The sequence below is a fragment of the Rhineura floridana genome, chromosome 4 (genome assembly GCF_030035675.1).
Source record: "Rhineura floridana isolate rRhiFlo1 chromosome 4, rRhiFlo1.hap2, whole genome shotgun sequence".
In the NCBI taxonomy this organism is placed as follows: Eukaryota; Metazoa; Chordata; class Lepidosauria; order Squamata; family Rhineuridae; genus Rhineura; species Rhineura floridana.
Genome location: NC_084483.1, coordinates 58,693,802 through 58,710,659, shown reverse-complemented (window position 1 = coordinate 58,710,659; position 16,858 = coordinate 58,693,802). Strand labels below are relative to the sequence as shown.

Here is a 16,858-nt window from a genome sequence, read left to right as displayed (position 1 = left end):
AGTTTACCACACAAAACTTCAGTTACATCTGGCAAAACCCAAAACTGTTCTCCAAATAAAAGTGTGGCAGTGTGAGTGTGTTGTGTATATGTGTGAATAATGCAGAAAAAGCAGCTGCATTACTGAATTGCTCTTCTTTTTATTTATTTCCTGATTTATATATTACCTTGGAGGGCTCAATTACCCCTTCAACACAGTGTACAAAAAATTGTTAAGATCTACCTGGGGCTCAATGGATGTTGGTAAGGAATCTCATTAATGACAAGCCCACAATCTGGAAATTTGAAGTAGATAGGTTTCTAACAAAAGCAGGGGAGCAAAATCCCAAGCACTTAGTTTCCAGTACTGCTTAAATATGGGGCCAGGTGATCTTGTGTCTGTATTTGTCGATAAAGCTAGGAAGCAGGTTTGTCCCCTGCTGTGATTAGAGATGGAAAGATCTGCCAATTTCAGTTCTCTCAGTTTCTCACTTTTCTAATGTTAAATTCAGTTCTCTACATTTCTGCAGCAATCTGCGAATTTAAAAAAAAAATCTCAGGAAAAGTCTCCAGCATTTAGTGCAAATTCCTCCAAATAAACACATTTTTGTAGGCAGTTTTGACAAAGGTACACATTTTTGCAAGCCATTTCTCATCACATCATACCTTTTTGCATGTTATTTTCACTCATGTATTCATTTTTATGCACACTTCCCCCTAATATATGCATTTTTATAAATATTGTTTAGTTGGCAAACTGCATCCCCAAATTCTAATAAATGCGAATTTCGAAGGATGGCTGTGTTTCGGTTCTCATATTGTCTTGGAAGGTGCAACTTTGAGAAATTCTGCTTGTAATGTGAACTGAATCAAAATTCTCACCCATCCCTAGCTGTGATCAGCAGCTGCCACCTCCTCTTGCTCCCTTTGCAACTAGGTCGGCTTACTCTACAGCGCTCTCAGGTCAAGGCAAAACTGGGCAAGTTGCAGACAAGCTACAGGCTCCCACAGGAGAGGCAGGTGGAACAGGCAGGAGCTGTGTGCCCGGGGCAGGCTGGTGCCCAAGGGCCCGGTCATGCCTGGCGCTGGCCCTGCCAGGAAGTTCGCCTTCTCCATTGACTTTTATTATATTTATTTTCTTAGACTGACCTTTTTCCTGGCATAATTTTTGCCTGAATTGGGACCTGCAGGAGCACTCTGAACACCAGTTGGATGTAGTCTAAGTCCCATCACCTCGGCCCCTCCCCTGACACAACCCTTGTTTGGGACTTAGGCCACCTTGCGCCAGTCAGCTGAGCCAGGCTGGGCCAGCTGTGTCCCAGTTGAATGGGGTTGAGGGACTTATGCCGGCATAGCTTGGCTGAGTCAGGACCCAGCTGACTCAGCTGGAGATCCGCTGCATCCAACTCCCCTCAGCCCAGCGTACGTGTCAGCTGGATTACACCTTGACTCCTTGGTTTTAGTTTTTTGAATGCAAAAAGGGGAAAATAAATCCCGCTTAATGTTAACATACACTTTTTGCAGGGGAGAGAACTCCAACTATGCATCTTAGCTGCACTTTCAATTAAGTCATTTAGAAAGCTGATATGAAAACCAATTACCTGGAGCATTTTGCTGCGGCATAGTACCTGTGCCATACAGTGACAAGATAGAGTCTTTGGAGAGCTGTTTCTTTGCTGACTCTTCTGATTTTGTTTGTTCAGTGAACAGATCAAGATCTCCAGATGCAGTAGATAAGGTGGCAGCTGCAGAATTAGTGGAAGCAGTCTGGGAATTAAAAGACAAAAGGAGAATACTGAAAAAAAAATTACTAGCATAATCATTAGCTAAAATGTTACATGTTTTCAAACAATGTAAAGCAATTTAATGATATTAATACCAAATTTTATAATGACTGGTGTTACAAAAACTTGGAAGCACTACACAGGACGATGTTTTAATGTGAACAAACAAGGAACTTCAGTGCTTACACACATATAACACAATACACCTTATTTATCAATATTTCCTTTGTATGAGTCACAATGATATATATTATGAAAAATACAGACATTTTGGCAATGTGAATCAAAATAAGACCAAAACAAGGAACTTCAATGCCTAAAAACACTGAACAGAATACAACGTATTTATGAATGTTCCCTTTGCGCAAATTATAATTTATATATATTATGAAAAATAATCCAGAAGTTTATTCAGTATGAACCAGAATAAGAGCAGTTGCACATTTTATGCAGCAAAATGACTACCTGCAGCAAATACATAAAATGTATGTCTTCCACATGTGTATATGCGCATCTAGGAACCTTGACTAGTCCAGGATAACCAGATGTATACACAGGAGTTTAAAGATGGATATACATGTATATATTTCATAGTTTACATTTTTGCTACAGGAAACATTGATGTAACACAGCAAATACTTTCCTAACATAAACTGGAACTGGCCTTAGACATGAACTAAACCTATCCTCTCTAAGGATATTGGAAAGACACTGGGTGTCTGATCAGCAAACACCAGAAATGCTCTCACCAGTGGATAAGAGGTGGGAGATGATTTTTGCTGATTTCCCCTTTCTGCAAAAGTGAAATTGCTCTGGAGGGTTGAGGGACCTCCAGAAGAGTGTGGGAAGTGGGGCTGGAGAATGTAGTGGTAAGAGAGAATTGGCAAAAATTACCTCTCCCCCCTTTTATCAGTTGTTCAGCTGGATTGGAGATGGTCTTTTTCATAGTATGTCCTTTTCCAATATTGCTACAGAAAGTGTACTGTATTGTATTATAGGACTGTAGTGAATCTATCAGCTTATTTTCACCATTTGCCAACATTTACCAAACACACATGATATGAAAATTTCATTATCTGTTCATCTGTTTTTAAATAAAGAGCTTACAAAGAAAATGCACGAAAGATGGTCTCTTGCAAAATTTATTCTACTTGGGATGCATGCATACCATGCACCTGTGAACGGGTATTTGTTTTCTTTTACTTCTTACTTGCCTCCATGTAACTTTGTAAGCACTGTCTTTGGAGGCTGCATTACATGCAAACCTTTTTGCAGGAGAAACTACCAACAGGTAAAACATCTTTGGGTTGTTGATAATTTTTCTCAGGTAATCTAAAGAAAGTAGTGATTGGAAGAAGCAATTTCATACAACAAGAAATATTAAGCAGAACTACTGTCACATATCTGTTGCTTTCAACTAATTCAAGGCAAGATTATGTGAACTTCACAGAATAATTTTGGAAGATGCTAGTTTTACAGTAATTCTAGGGTCACTGGTTAAGAACAAGATTTAAGAAAAAAGATCTCCAGTGGTTTGTGAAGCTTTGATTTTTTACTTAGATTCTCAAAGGCTTCAAATGTGTTTTTAAAGCAGAACTTCATAAGGATAAATTTTGTCCTTGCACAGACACAGTGCACAAGATCGCAGGTTGAATATTTCAGTAGTCTTTGTCAGGAAGAACTGCACCCTTAGAAACTAGAAATTCTTTTTACAAAATCAATGGAGCATGAAGAAAAGCGTATCTTCCATAAATCATAACATGCTTGTGAAAATGGCATCTTTGAAAAAGAATGCAACTATCAACCAGAGCCAGGAGGTACTGTGGCTAATGTGTTGAACTAGGACCAAGGAGACCTAGAATGAAATCCCCATGTGATGTCAGGGCAGTTACTATACACCTAACCTACCTCACAGAATTTGGGAAAATCATGTCACTACCTTGATCTCTTAATTTTTTTAAAAAATATTTCTTAGCACTTCATTACACAGCAATTTCAGAGCAGGTAACAGCTAAAACAATTCCAAATTCATGATACAGTGACTCAAAACAAGGTAGGTTAAGTCAGAACCAGCCAACTAAAAATTCAATACTGGCATCAGATTCCACTAAAAGCACTATACCTTCCTAAAATGTTTACAATAGTGGCACTTCCGGGAAGGGTGACTTAGCCTGTGCCTGCTTTTGAGACGGGCTCCTGCCTCAAAAGAAGCTTATTCAGATATATCAGTCAGTTTTTTCTTTTTTTTTTGACTGATTAAACTTCTCCCGGGTAGGGAGAAACGAAGAGATTAACCTCAAAGCCTATTTTTGTTGGGACGACCAGATCTCATTAATTTATGGGACGAGGTCCAGCCGACGAAGGTGGGACGGATTTTCAACAGCAAGCTCTATCTGTTAAAGCGAACGTTCATCTTATCTTCTAAGAGAGAACGCACTAACAGGCAAGCACCCTTCTTTCTATATTTTTCTTTTACTTGACTTAAATTGTTGCTGTTTAAAAGAGATTTGCCAGATTGATCGGTTTTTGACATCTCACTGGGGAGCCATAACTTCTCTCTGCTACGCACTAATTAATAGCTTATCTCTGTTTTTGTTGCAAAAAGCTGTCCTGGATTTGCATTCTAAAGATATACACAGAAGAGGGATTTCTATTCCAGATTTTTATTTTGAAGAATATTATACTGTCTGAGACTACTCTCTTTTTGGTCTATTTTATTTTGACGAATCTGTTTCTTGACGACTGCCATTAATTGTTTCGATCCTGGGAACTGCATTTTGTTTACTTAACTATGGAGAGATAAGGCTGTCTGCTCTGTTTATACTGTGATGTCACCAAGTTTGGAGTATTAACCCAATTGTTGCTGAAATAAGAAGTGGTTTTCCTATATTTTTCTTTTAAAATGGCAATTAAGAAAGTGGCTGAGAATCTGGAAATAACTATGTTTCAGAAAATAATGGATGAGATTGAGATAACGAAACAAAACCTGCGACAGGGTTGTAAGGAGCTGAAAATTGAATTGAGTAAAATGACGCAGGAGATTAAAGATATAGGGGTCCCTGTGAGAGAGGTGACCCTGGAAGGGGTCCCTGTGAGAGAGGAGACCCCGGAGATTGGAACAAACGTGGAACAGGAAAAAGATTTGGAGTCTATGGACTTTAGAAATAAAATCTATTGTTTGGAGACACAGGAGATTAAAGACATAGGGGTCCTTGTGAGAGAGGAGACCCTGGAGACTGGAACAGGGGTCCCTGTGAGAGAGGAGACCCTGGAGACTGGAACAGGGGTCCCTGTGAGAGAGGAGACCCCGGAGATTGGAACAAACGTGGAACAGGAAAAAGATTTGGAGTCTATGGACTTTAGAAATAAAATCTATTGTTTGGAACTCAATGTTATCTCTGAAGAAATTAATGAAGATTCTAGAGATAAAGTTATCAATGGCATGGATAATCTTCTGGACTGGAATGATGTGATGGAGCCCAATATAGAGAAAATTTATGGAATTAACTGCAGCCATGTAACAATGGAAAAACTTTCAAGAGATGACCCAGTGTATTTTGAAAAAAAGAACAGAGATATGATTTTACAGCAGTATTTCAGCAACCTATTCAGAATGGATGGCAAGAAAATATTTGGGATAGAGGTAATTCCCATCAGACTCTTACTATATGACTATGGCTTTGACAGCAAGATTATTATGGAATACTGATAATGGAAGATTGGATACTGAAATTACTGGACTTAACAAGACTACTGAAGATGGAAGATGGAAAATGGAACTAATAGGGATAATAGAACAATGGCTACTGAAATTACTGAACCTAACAGATTCTGATGTGATAGATTAATTGAAATGTTTATTTTGACTATGGTTATGACAATAAGATTATCATAATTAGTAATGAGATGGATTAATTGATATGCTTATCTGGAAAAAAAAAATTGATAGATATATTTCTTAAAGAATTGAAACCTCTCTTTGACTTTTTGTGGAAAGAATAAAGTAATGTTTATGAGATTTGATGATTAAGTAAGATAACTATTGGAGGAAAGTGATTTTATAATATGACTTAAGAGACAGGATTGTTATATATTATAGACTTATAACTGATCTGATCTTTGACAAATGGGAAGTCAATATTTTACTCTTTATTTTTTATTTTTATTTTTATTTTTATTTTTATTTATTTTTTTTTATTTTTTTGTTTAGCTGTTTTTGATTTTGTTTTTTGTCTTTGGATGTTTTATGATTTCGTCTTGTATGTTTTATGAAAATTTGAATAAAAATTATTGAAAAAAAAAAAAAAACTAAAATGTTTACAATAGTAAGAAGTTAAAGGGAAATTTAGTTGTTTAAAAATTTCACGTTTAGTTTTTGTAAAAATAAGCAGACATGCTTGAGGAAAAGCAGGGGGAATTAAATATTTCAGAAGGAGAAGAGTGGCAGAAAGCATTACACACACAAAATGAGATAGCACAAGAAAAAGCAAGTAGAGAAGATGACTATCACAAATATGAAAAAAGAATTAAGCTTTTCCTCTGAACAATTTTCCAAGAGAGAATGACAAAAAGACATCATAACAATGTGATCAATTATAGCAGGTAAATAAAGGATGACTAAAACACAGCCAATGGTGTATCATCAGAGTGTCTGACTAGGACCCAGACACACAAGGTTCAAATCCCCACTCAGCTGTGAAGCTTACTGGATGACCTTGGGCCAGTCACTGTTGCTCAGTCTAGCCTAGCCTACCTCACAAGGTTATTGTGAGGTTAAAATAAGGAGGGTGAGAACCAGGTACTCCACCTTGAGTTGAGAAGAAAGGGGGGAATGTAAATGCACAGTAACATCGCACAATAAAAAATATACATCTTTAATCAAAAAGGGGGAAATAGATCCCGACCATTTCCACATTTCAGATCACCAACATACAATAAAAAAGAAATAAAAATGTGCTAAACTCATAACACCTCAATAAATGTATATCAAATAATATTTCCTAGGCTTAGAATAGGTCATACTGGGAATCTGAACATTCTAGAAAGGGCAACAAAAGAAATCAGCAGGACTGACCAGGCCTCCATACATTTTCTGGGTTATTCTACTAAATCTTATAAATGAGTCTGTGCTGAAAGCATCTGGCTATCACTAGCTTGGATACTACTTAGAGAGAGAACATCAAGTCTTTATAGATAATACTTTGTGCCTGTACACTGTCAGTTTTATGCAAATTTTTGATCAGGCCACTGGACTCAGCTCATCACTGTGCCTCTGGCAACACCCTGTTGGATCCCTCAGGGAAGTTCATAAGCATGGCAAGTTGGTTATTTATATCCACAATGTTTATCCCAGAGCTATGGGAATGAGAAGCATAATACTTCTAAACATGAAAGATGCAATTATAGCTGTAATGGTTAAATAGTCATAGGCAGGTCTATCCTTTAGAAATGTAGCTAATTCCTTTTTTTAAAAAAATCAAAATTAAATATTAATATCGCACATTATAGCAATGAATCCTGAGATGCTTGGTACATTCTACGTTTGAAGAAAAATTACACAAGATATTGGTACCCACATTAATAGCTCAATATTCTCGAGTCCAGCCACTGAAATGCAACAAAATAATAAATAATAATAAAATATAGAATGCATTATAATAAGGAGTAGGAGGAATGGAAGAGGAGATTTATTTAACTGAGGGGCTAGTAAAGAAGAATTTCTCCACATCTAGTCTCTGGTTTCACTACTGTTTCAGATTTGAAAAACTTTTCTTCTGCTGCATCTTTATTAGATTTATATCCAGCCCTTCCTCCCAAAGGCGCCCGTTTATTTTCTAATGAAATATTCCGTGGAACTTCATTGGCATGTACTCCTCTTGGAGCAAATAGACTGAAAGAAGCAGCTGTGAATGAGCAATCCTGAAGTCTTTTTCTAATGAACTACTTGCTCCACCAATGCTGGGGATCAAGTGTTACAAGTCTTCCACAAATGTTGTAAGTCTTCACTTATGCTAACACTGGACACAGCAACATCCTGCTGTAACCACATATAGTAAGTTGTATGCCTATAATCAATGCAACCTTAATTGCCTGCCCATCAGTCAGATAAGGAGATGACAGTGATTTCAATGGGACAGCTGATGCAACTCATCTTTATAATAGGCATGCTTTTCATTTCAAATGTAAATATTTCAATCTACCTATCGACAATACATTTTTGAAAGGGCTAGCATGCTAAACTTTGCTGCTTACCTGAGAAGGAGGTATAGAAGTGGCTGGCAATGGATTAGAGATCATTGGGCCAAATATATCTAGGTCATCATTCAACACCGTGGCAGGAGTGGTGATGCTTCCATTTGTAACAGAGGAATCAGCAGGACCATCTTAAATGACAGTGTTATAAAATGAAAAGCATTAACCAGATTTTGATAACTGCAAAGTATGTACAAAGCAAGCAAATAACACTGCCATTGCCTAAAGGCACTCTGCATTGGCAGAAACTCCAAGTATTCATAACATTGCATCCAGGCTCCTCTAGTATTCTGCCAGCTCCTCATAATTTAAAAGCTACAACATGCCAATGTAATTAGCAAGATTTGAACACATTAAAACAGAGCCTGAGGCCAGCCTAATGGTATCTAAGCTGATTTAGCAGAATTACATATTTCTACAAGACTTCTACTGCCTTGTCAAACACTTACCAGCATTGCAGCTTTTAGATGAGAAATCCTACCCATAAGTAGCCTACGCCTTTGGGCGCAAGCTTTTAAATAATTGGATATATACATTTACGTTTGGAAGAGATTACTATTAGATATGTAGGTCGTAAATTCTTGAGTCAGGATTCATAGATTATAAATCATGCCAGCCAATCTATTGTTGCAAGAGATAAATGATCCTGCAGCCTCTCTCAGCCATTGTTCAACTGCCTAACTATTCTTACAGCAAAAAGTCTTCTTGCGCACCTCCCTGTCATTAAAAACAATGGCAGACATATCTCTCTTTTCCTTGCAACATTCTTCCTACCACTTTCAATGGAAAGGCTATACTTACTCAAAAGGGGAAAAAACAACTTCTTCAGACTATCATCTTCCTTCAAATCACCAGGCTAGCACCTTCTAATATATTCTGAATATCTTCCCTGATACATTCAGGTTTATGACCTACCATCAAGGCTCCCATGTCCTCAAATCTGCATCAATAGCAGTACAGAAGTATTTTCCATTGTGGCCCATTTAATTTTTAAATTTCTGCAGCTACAGTGAGGCATATTACAGATCTTTATTAGCACTATCATTATTCTGAAATCCAAGAATAGTACCCAAGGTCTACAATTACATGCCTTCTTTATTGTTCTTTTGAAAATGAAAATAACTGTGAAGACCTAACTTCTTGGAAGAAGTTTGCTTTTTTCCAGAGGCACCAACGTCCTCAAGAGTTCCTAATAATGGGAGGAGATAAAAGGATGATGAAGAGCCACCTGCAGATTTCTTTTTGGCTTCTAATATGAGGGTGCTCTCAACAACATGCTTGCTCCCCAGGTGAAAAGAATCAGTCAGCAGTAAGGAGCCTGCCAGTTTACAGGACCACAATCACATGCTGGTTAATAGATGCCTGGTACACAATTGAGGATATAGGGCGAAGTCTATAGTTTCCATTCCTCTAGGAGTTATGGGCAAATTATCTGCAATAGTCTGGTGGCCCACTCTCATATAGCTCCACATCTGGAAAGGGTGGGCTTCAGTTTGATACAAGGGAAATTCAGCCCCTCTAGTTGTGGGGTTTATTTCTTTATTAATTAAATTTATATCCCGCCCTTCCTCCCAGTAGGAGTTTAGGGCAGCATCTTTTTGCATCCTCCATCTTTGAAAACTGCCCTTCTGAATAAAAGAGGGAGTAGAGAACTCCTGGTGACCTGCCTTCATCTTTCTTCAGCATGAGAAGTTCAGCAGTGGCATATTTAATTGTTTTCAAGGTACTCATCTTCCTCCTCTAAACTGGTCTATAGGAGAACTTCAAAGTGAATTCACTTTAATTTCCATTTGCCAATCATGTTGAACTCTTCAAAACACATTCTAATGCATTTGTCATAATTATTTAAGATAATTCTGTAGGATGCAGCCACAGAAAAGGCTATTTCATGCACCCCAACCAATGTTGCACCAACGTGCTGCAATTAAAAGAGGGCCTCTCACATCTTAGGGTGCAGGCAGAGTATTATGGAAGGGAGCAGTCCTTTAAATGCCCTAGACCTAAGCCATTGAAGGCTTTATAGGTAACAAGCAACACTATGAATAATGCCCAAATTTACTGGTAACTAGTACAGCTGTTCTAAATGGGTGTGATGTGCTGACACATGTGTTCCTGTGGCTACCCTTACCACCACATTCTGGATCGAAACTCTTCAAAGGCCACCCCATGCATAGCATGTTGTAGTAAACCATTTGTGATGTAGCCAAGGTATGTATTACTGTAGCAAGGTCTATCTTCCACAAAATGGGTGCAGTTGGTGCACCAGCTTAAACTATGTAAATGTTCCCCACCCATTGCAGCTATCTCGGCATCAAGAAGCAAAGCTAGATCCAAGAGAACCCCCAAACAATGAGCGTGACCTTTAAAGCGGAGAGCTACTCTATAGGATAGGCAGAAACCCTATCTCCTAAGAGGGTGAATTCCTTACCAGGTGCACTTTTGTCTTATTAAAATTCAAATAATTGGCTATCATCCAGCCCCCAATTCTAGATATCAACAGCTTTCTTGCAATCAGATGGAAAAGAGAGAGCTGCACTTCAGCTGTGTATAGATAACAACACACCATAAGTCTCTGGACAACTTCCCCAATGTTTCATATAGATGTCAAACAACACAGGGGCAAGATGGAGCCTTGCAGGACACCATAGGTCAAAAGTCAAGATGTTAAAACAGAAATTCCTGAGCACTATCTTCTGAGACCAACCTTACAGGAAAGACTGGAACCACGGCAAAATAGTGCCCCCTAAACCCATCCTAGATGGTGGTCAAGGAGGATACCATGGTTCATGACATGAAAAGCTGCTGAGAGGTCCAGCAAAATCAACGGGGACATAGTCCCTCATCTGGTAATGTGCTGTATAGGTCATCTTCCAGGGCAATGATAGCCATCTCTGGTCTAACATCTGATCTGAAGCCAGCTTGAAATTGGCCTAGATAGTCAGTTTCATCCAAGAACATTCACTGGTAATTTTAGAGCATTATTGAGGAGAGCATATGGAGCAAAGTTCACCATTTTTAGAACAGAGGATTTGAACTCCTGAAATTTTTTAAAAAACATCTATAGTATTTGAATTGTAGGACAAAATTAATTTTTCATTGTGACAATAAGCTGTGTGAATTTTGACACCGTTTTGAACTCTAGTTTCTGAATTTCTAATATTTAAGTGAAAGTATTTCTAGCTTCAAGTGTTTACTCTCAAATATACTACTACCAAGAACATATAGAAGAATGTTCAGAGAAAGAAAAGGTACCTAGAGATCCTGTCTTGTATTTTCACATTATTTGATTCAAGTATATTCAGAATAAAAGCCTTTATGAGATACTTTCTCGATGAATCGTAGGTCATTCAGTGGCAAATGAACAGCACAATCCAAGAGTCACAAGGATATTTTGCTAACTTCATTCTTCTCTTGTTATGAAAGTAAATGCAAAAGCACAATTGCAACAGTACACTAGGGATTCTACACTGAAGTAAGGCAATCAGAGTTGTGGTTCCCATAGCAATTGTAAATGTGCCACAGTTTATAAACTTATTAACCAACAAAGATTAACACCTACCTATAACTTGGAATGGGGAGGGGGGAATAAGTGCATCATGACTGTATAATGCATAACAATTTTCTAACACACGTGTTTTTGACATTTCAAGCATGTCAGTAGCAGCAATTCTTCTTTATCAAGTGCTATGATGCTACTTTCCCCATCTTTCCTCAGAGGAGAATAAAGCTTTAGGGTTGTCATAATAATTGACTACATAAGGTTTGTATTCTCAGTGAACAGAGGCAGAAAAAGTAACCACAGGTGGGTCAGCTGCTAATCATAAATAACAAAGTGATGCTCAAGGTATTTGGTTCTCAATTTTTATTTTATGAAGCAGAACATTCTTTGCCTAATGAAAACATACTTCTTTTTCAGAATGCTTTATGTTTTGGAGTTGCCATAGCTAAGGATAAAGAGATAAGATAATCAGATCATGCAATGAATTCTTACATAGTCATTGCAATACAGCAGAGCATCTAGTAGAAACATAATTCTGGCTCCCAGAACAAGTTCAGGCCACCATGCGTGTTTTCCATTTGTTCAGAGTGGGTTTTGTTTTTTGTTTGTGCAAAACTGGCAGGGAGGATGATTACCAGACAGACACTGACCTGATTCACATTGTCAAATCCTGGCCTGATGAGGCAAGATACACACTGATGAATGCACAAGTGGTCCTTTTGCTCTTCCCTTCACACGAGTGAAGAAACAAGCCAGGAAGCCAGTTAACCATAGCTTCTTCTTATATATGAACCACGAAATTATGGTTAATGACTTCCAAATAAACTAGAATGTCACCCTTTGTAAACAGGCCAATTTTTAAAAAAGATTCAAAATCTCAAAGAAACATTGGTTGACATGTCACTAAGTTAAAATGAAGATTAGCTGTAAGAGTTCAAGGAAGGTTTCCATCAACAGATTTGGAACCAATGCAAAATAAGCAATTCTCAATGCTGACAGAACTCTTTGTTCACAGCCAATGTAAAACTTACCCTAAAATTTCTTCAGTCAGTAACCAAACATGAAAAATTAGACATGGTAGTTTCTGTGCCAAAGTGGATATACAGTGCCTTGCAAAAGTAATCAGATCCCTGACCAATGCTCTCATATTACTGAATTACAAATGGTACACTATAATTTCGTTCTATATATTTTATTTTAAAACACTGAAACATGTTGCTTGCATAAGAATTCAACCCCCACACATTAGTATTTGTTAGAGCCACCTTTTGCTGCAATAACAGCTTTAAGTCTTTTGGGGTAGGTGTGTACCAGCTTTGCACAGTGTCGGAAGGATTTTGACCTATTCTTCTTGGCAGATTCGCTCCAGGTTGTTCAGGTTGGTTGGATGTCGCTTGTGGACCACAATTTTCAAAGAGCACCACAGATTCTCAATGGGATTGAGATCAGGACTTTGACTGGGCCACTGTAGGACATTCACCTTTTTGTTCTTGAGCCACTCCAATGTTGCTTTGGCCTTGTGCTTGGGATTACTGTCCTGCTGAAAAGTGAATTTCCTCCCAAGCTTCAGTTTTTTTAGTGGACTGAAGCAGGTTCTCTTGCAGTATTTCCCTGTATTTTGTTCCATCCATTCTTCCTTCAATTTTAAAAAGATGCCCAGTCCCTGCTGATGAGAAGCATCCCCACAACATGATGCTGCCACTACCATACTTCACTGTAGGGATGGTGTGTCTTGAGGCATGGGCAGTGTTAGGTTTGCACCACACATAGTGCTTTGAGGTTTGGCTAAAAAGCTCTATCTTGGTCTCATCTGACCACAAAACCTTTTCCCACATCGCAGATGAGGCACTCTCATGTTTTCTGGCAAACTCCAGATGTGCTTTTAGATTATACTTTTTGAGTAACAGCTTCTTTCTTGCCACCCTCCCATACAGGCCAGTGTTTTATGCAGAGCTCTTAATATGGTTCAGCTCTTAATACCATTACCCCACTCCCAGTCACTGAACTCTGTAGCTCCTTCAAAGTGATTGCTGGCCTCTCTGTGTCTTCTCTCACGAGTCTCCTTCAGGTGGTATCCTGACAATGTGACAGCAACTTTAATGGTTCACAGGTGGAGGCCAATGGTAAGGCAATTTGTAATTCAGTAATATGAGAGCACTGGTCAGGGGTCTGAGTACTTTTGCAAGGCACTGTATTTAGGACACCTTCCAAGGGCAGGTAAAAAAAAAGAGAGCACAAAACATCCTGTTCAAACTTATTCTATCATTGCAATCCTTAAATAGATGAGATTTTATAAAGTATCACTGTTCCATTGACTGCTTAGAACCTGAAGTTCAATCAGAACATAGCCACTAGACTGTAATCTGGGATCAGTGGGAATATCTCACTCATGTTTAACCAGTTGCTCTGAGGATCTTCTCAGTTGTGGAATGGAATGTTCTGCAGGGGCATCTCCAAAATCTTTGATGTTGTAACACTCTAAAGATTATGTCTGTCACTGCTGCTTTTGTTCTTGGTGCTATTTTTTCATTTTAGTTTCTGTAAGCCAATTTGGCAACTTGTTTTTACTAAAAAGCAGCATGTAAACCTTTAAATTGTACACCTTATTCAAGGTAATGTCCCTGACTAGAAGCCTGTTAAGAAGTTATTAACAAAGGAGACATCTCAACCCAGTTAAGTATCTTAGACACAGGCACACAATTACTCTTCCCTCACTTTTTTACTACAGGGAGAAAGTAATCCAGGCTATACCTGCAGTTCACTACAAGGTGAAGTAATGGCAGATGCTTAGGTACACTTTAAAAAAATGAAACAGGGGGAAAAGACAAATTCATGGAGGACACATCTACAGACACCTAAATAGAACCTATCCCCCATGAGTACCAGATACAGGGGACAACCAACCAATTAGGTGCTTCAGTTTTTGCACCAAGCTCCCCCATACTGTATTTTATTCTGGTTTAATTGTTTTATCTGCTGTGTTTTATGCTGATTTTATTTGTTCTTTTTACTAGGCTTTCTGCTTTGTGGTTTATATTTTGGTTTGAAGGGAGTTTATTGTAAATTGGCTTTTGTGTTTTATCATCTATGTAAACTGCCTGGGGAACTTTCTTTATTATTAATGCTGGATTTCCAGAATTGCAAAGGTGGCTGTAAGTTGCACCAAAGAATCTCAAGGGATACACTGCTCATCCAGAAAGTTTCTAGGCAAGGTATTATTTCTGAGGTGGAGTTAATGACACTAAGCAGGATAAGCATCCTCTGAAATGCATGGCTAGCCTATTTGATTAGCAGTTGTATTCTAATACCTACTGAACTGCTTTCTGTTCTTGTAATTGAAGGTTAATAAGGTTACATATTTCACTTGTTTTCAATAAGCACCTTCCTTTACTTCTGTCACTCTTATGATAAATTTGAAGTGAAAGAGCACGGTAATTTCCTTATGCCCCCATAGAAAGGTCGGGGCTATCCATTTTTAATGCTAATGCACTGTGATGGTTACTTTAACATGTGCATCCATCCATATTCATTTTTGTTTTCTGTATGGTACATCTAACTGGTAAATGATGCATCAAACGGCAAATGAGTTTTGCTTCTTTTTGCAAATTCAACCTTTCATCATGATGGAAAAGATAATTGCTTAAACATTTTGTAGTGTTGCAAGACACCCCATAAAATAAGGAGTGCCATTTTTAGAAAGCATAACTTCAAGAAACAAAATGTTTATCTGCAAACTGGAAAACCCAGGTCCATTATTCTTCGTGACTATAGTTCCAGAATGTTACCTGTTTTTTCATATTCGTGATGAAATAACAATTATTTGTCCGTAGTAATACTAAAAAAGGATGCTGAGTTAGTAAAGAACGAAATGTAGCACACACAGAGGTGTACAATACTGTGCAGAGAACAGCACAATCATTCTGGCAAAGCCCCTAATTCTGAAACACATGGATGAAGTTTGTATATTTATAATTAACCTGTTAAAATGTAAGATCATTAGTACCCTTAAGGGAAAACGACTTACGTGTAATTGGTGTTCACGGTGTACTCTATTTGCACCTGTGCAAAAAAACAGAACTCCTCTGGAGTTCTTATGCCACTGGTATATTTCTGTGCTATTTATTTTTTAATGCAAGAAGGCCAAAATTACAATAGCCCCGTAGCCTCCTGAGTACCTTTTAAATCACAATGCCTGAAGCCACCTTTCATAGTAGTAGGAGAGGAAATGCTCAGATAGGCAAGTATGGCACAGAGTCACAATTTCAGATAAATTATGCCCTCAGTGAATGCACTGTTTTAACAAGGCTGGAGGAGTAAGTTGTTGCTCTTCAGAAAAAGGCTTAAGAGCCCAATCAAATGTTCTGCAGAACTAATTCAACTACTGAGGACTGCTTCCCTGAATTTACAAGGATGTGGGGGATGTTTATATTTTGTAAGTGCTATGCTCAGTCCTCCTCTGCTGCTGGGACTACATCCTTACCTAACAGAGACCATATCAAAGAGAAAAATGAGAAAACCAGGCTAAATCACCAACATGACACATACTGTTGAAACTGTTAGGAGGCCCCCACAGAAGCCATATTAAGTGCAGCTGGTTTGTATTCTGATACTGCCAGACTTTGTCTTCTTTACCTTTTTGTCTATCTGACAGATTATGAGCCGTTTTGGAAATATAGGTCTCCCTTATATAATATTACTGTCATCTACCTGTCACTCTTAGGAGTCTTTAAACTAACTAAAATCAAGGTCCTTGCAGAAACGAAATAAAATCACAAGAACTCTCAGGCAGGAGACAAAGCAAACTAGTGTAGTCAAAATTAAGACACCACCACATACTATTCAGACAGCATCTGTGACAGGGCTCCTTTTTCTTTTTAAATCTTATTTAACAAAATAAATAACTGAGTTTCACCTAATGTACATAAGCCCACTTATATTGAACAGCATTAAACCTAAAGCATAAAAATATCTTTAAATTCTTCAGACCTGAGGAGAGACGGAGAAAAAGAACTGGGCCAAAACAATGGTTGTGATTCAGAAAAGCCACTAATTATCGTCTCTTGTCACAGGTGCTTGTGCTTATAAATGCCACTCTAGAAGGTCCCCTGGCCTTGAAACACTTTTGTGGGGCAAAGTGGGCTGTCACCAGAAGGGTAAGGTAAAAAAACAGACCACATGCAGTACTTTGGGTTTTGGCTTAAATTTTCATAAACAAAATCGAACAGAATCAGTTTAAAAGCCTAATAAACCAACTCAAATGCCCAATAAACCAACTCAAATGCATGCAGAATCAAATTTGAGGACATGGGGTTGTATCTAGACTGTAAGCAGAAGACATCTTGCAC

At 38.1% G+C, this 16,858-nt stretch overlaps 1 protein-coding gene across 4 annotated transcripts in view; it reads right to left on the bottom strand.

The window, feature by feature from the left end:
• Nucleotides 1-16,858, bottom strand: part of SMAP1 (small ArfGAP 1) — a 103,143-nt gene that overhangs the window by 3,594 nt on the left and 82,691 nt on the right. For all 4 annotated transcript variants that reach the window (XM_061623091.1, XM_061623090.1, XM_061623092.1 and 1 more), the window contains 2 exons: nt 8,015-8,145; nt 1,580-1,745 (listed from right to left, as the gene is read on the bottom strand). In XM_061623091.1, coding sequence (XP_061479075.1) covers nt 1,580-1,745; nt 8,015-8,145 — 297 coding nt within the window. The remainder of the gene's footprint in view (nt 1-1,579; nt 1,746-8,014; nt 8,146-16,858) is intronic.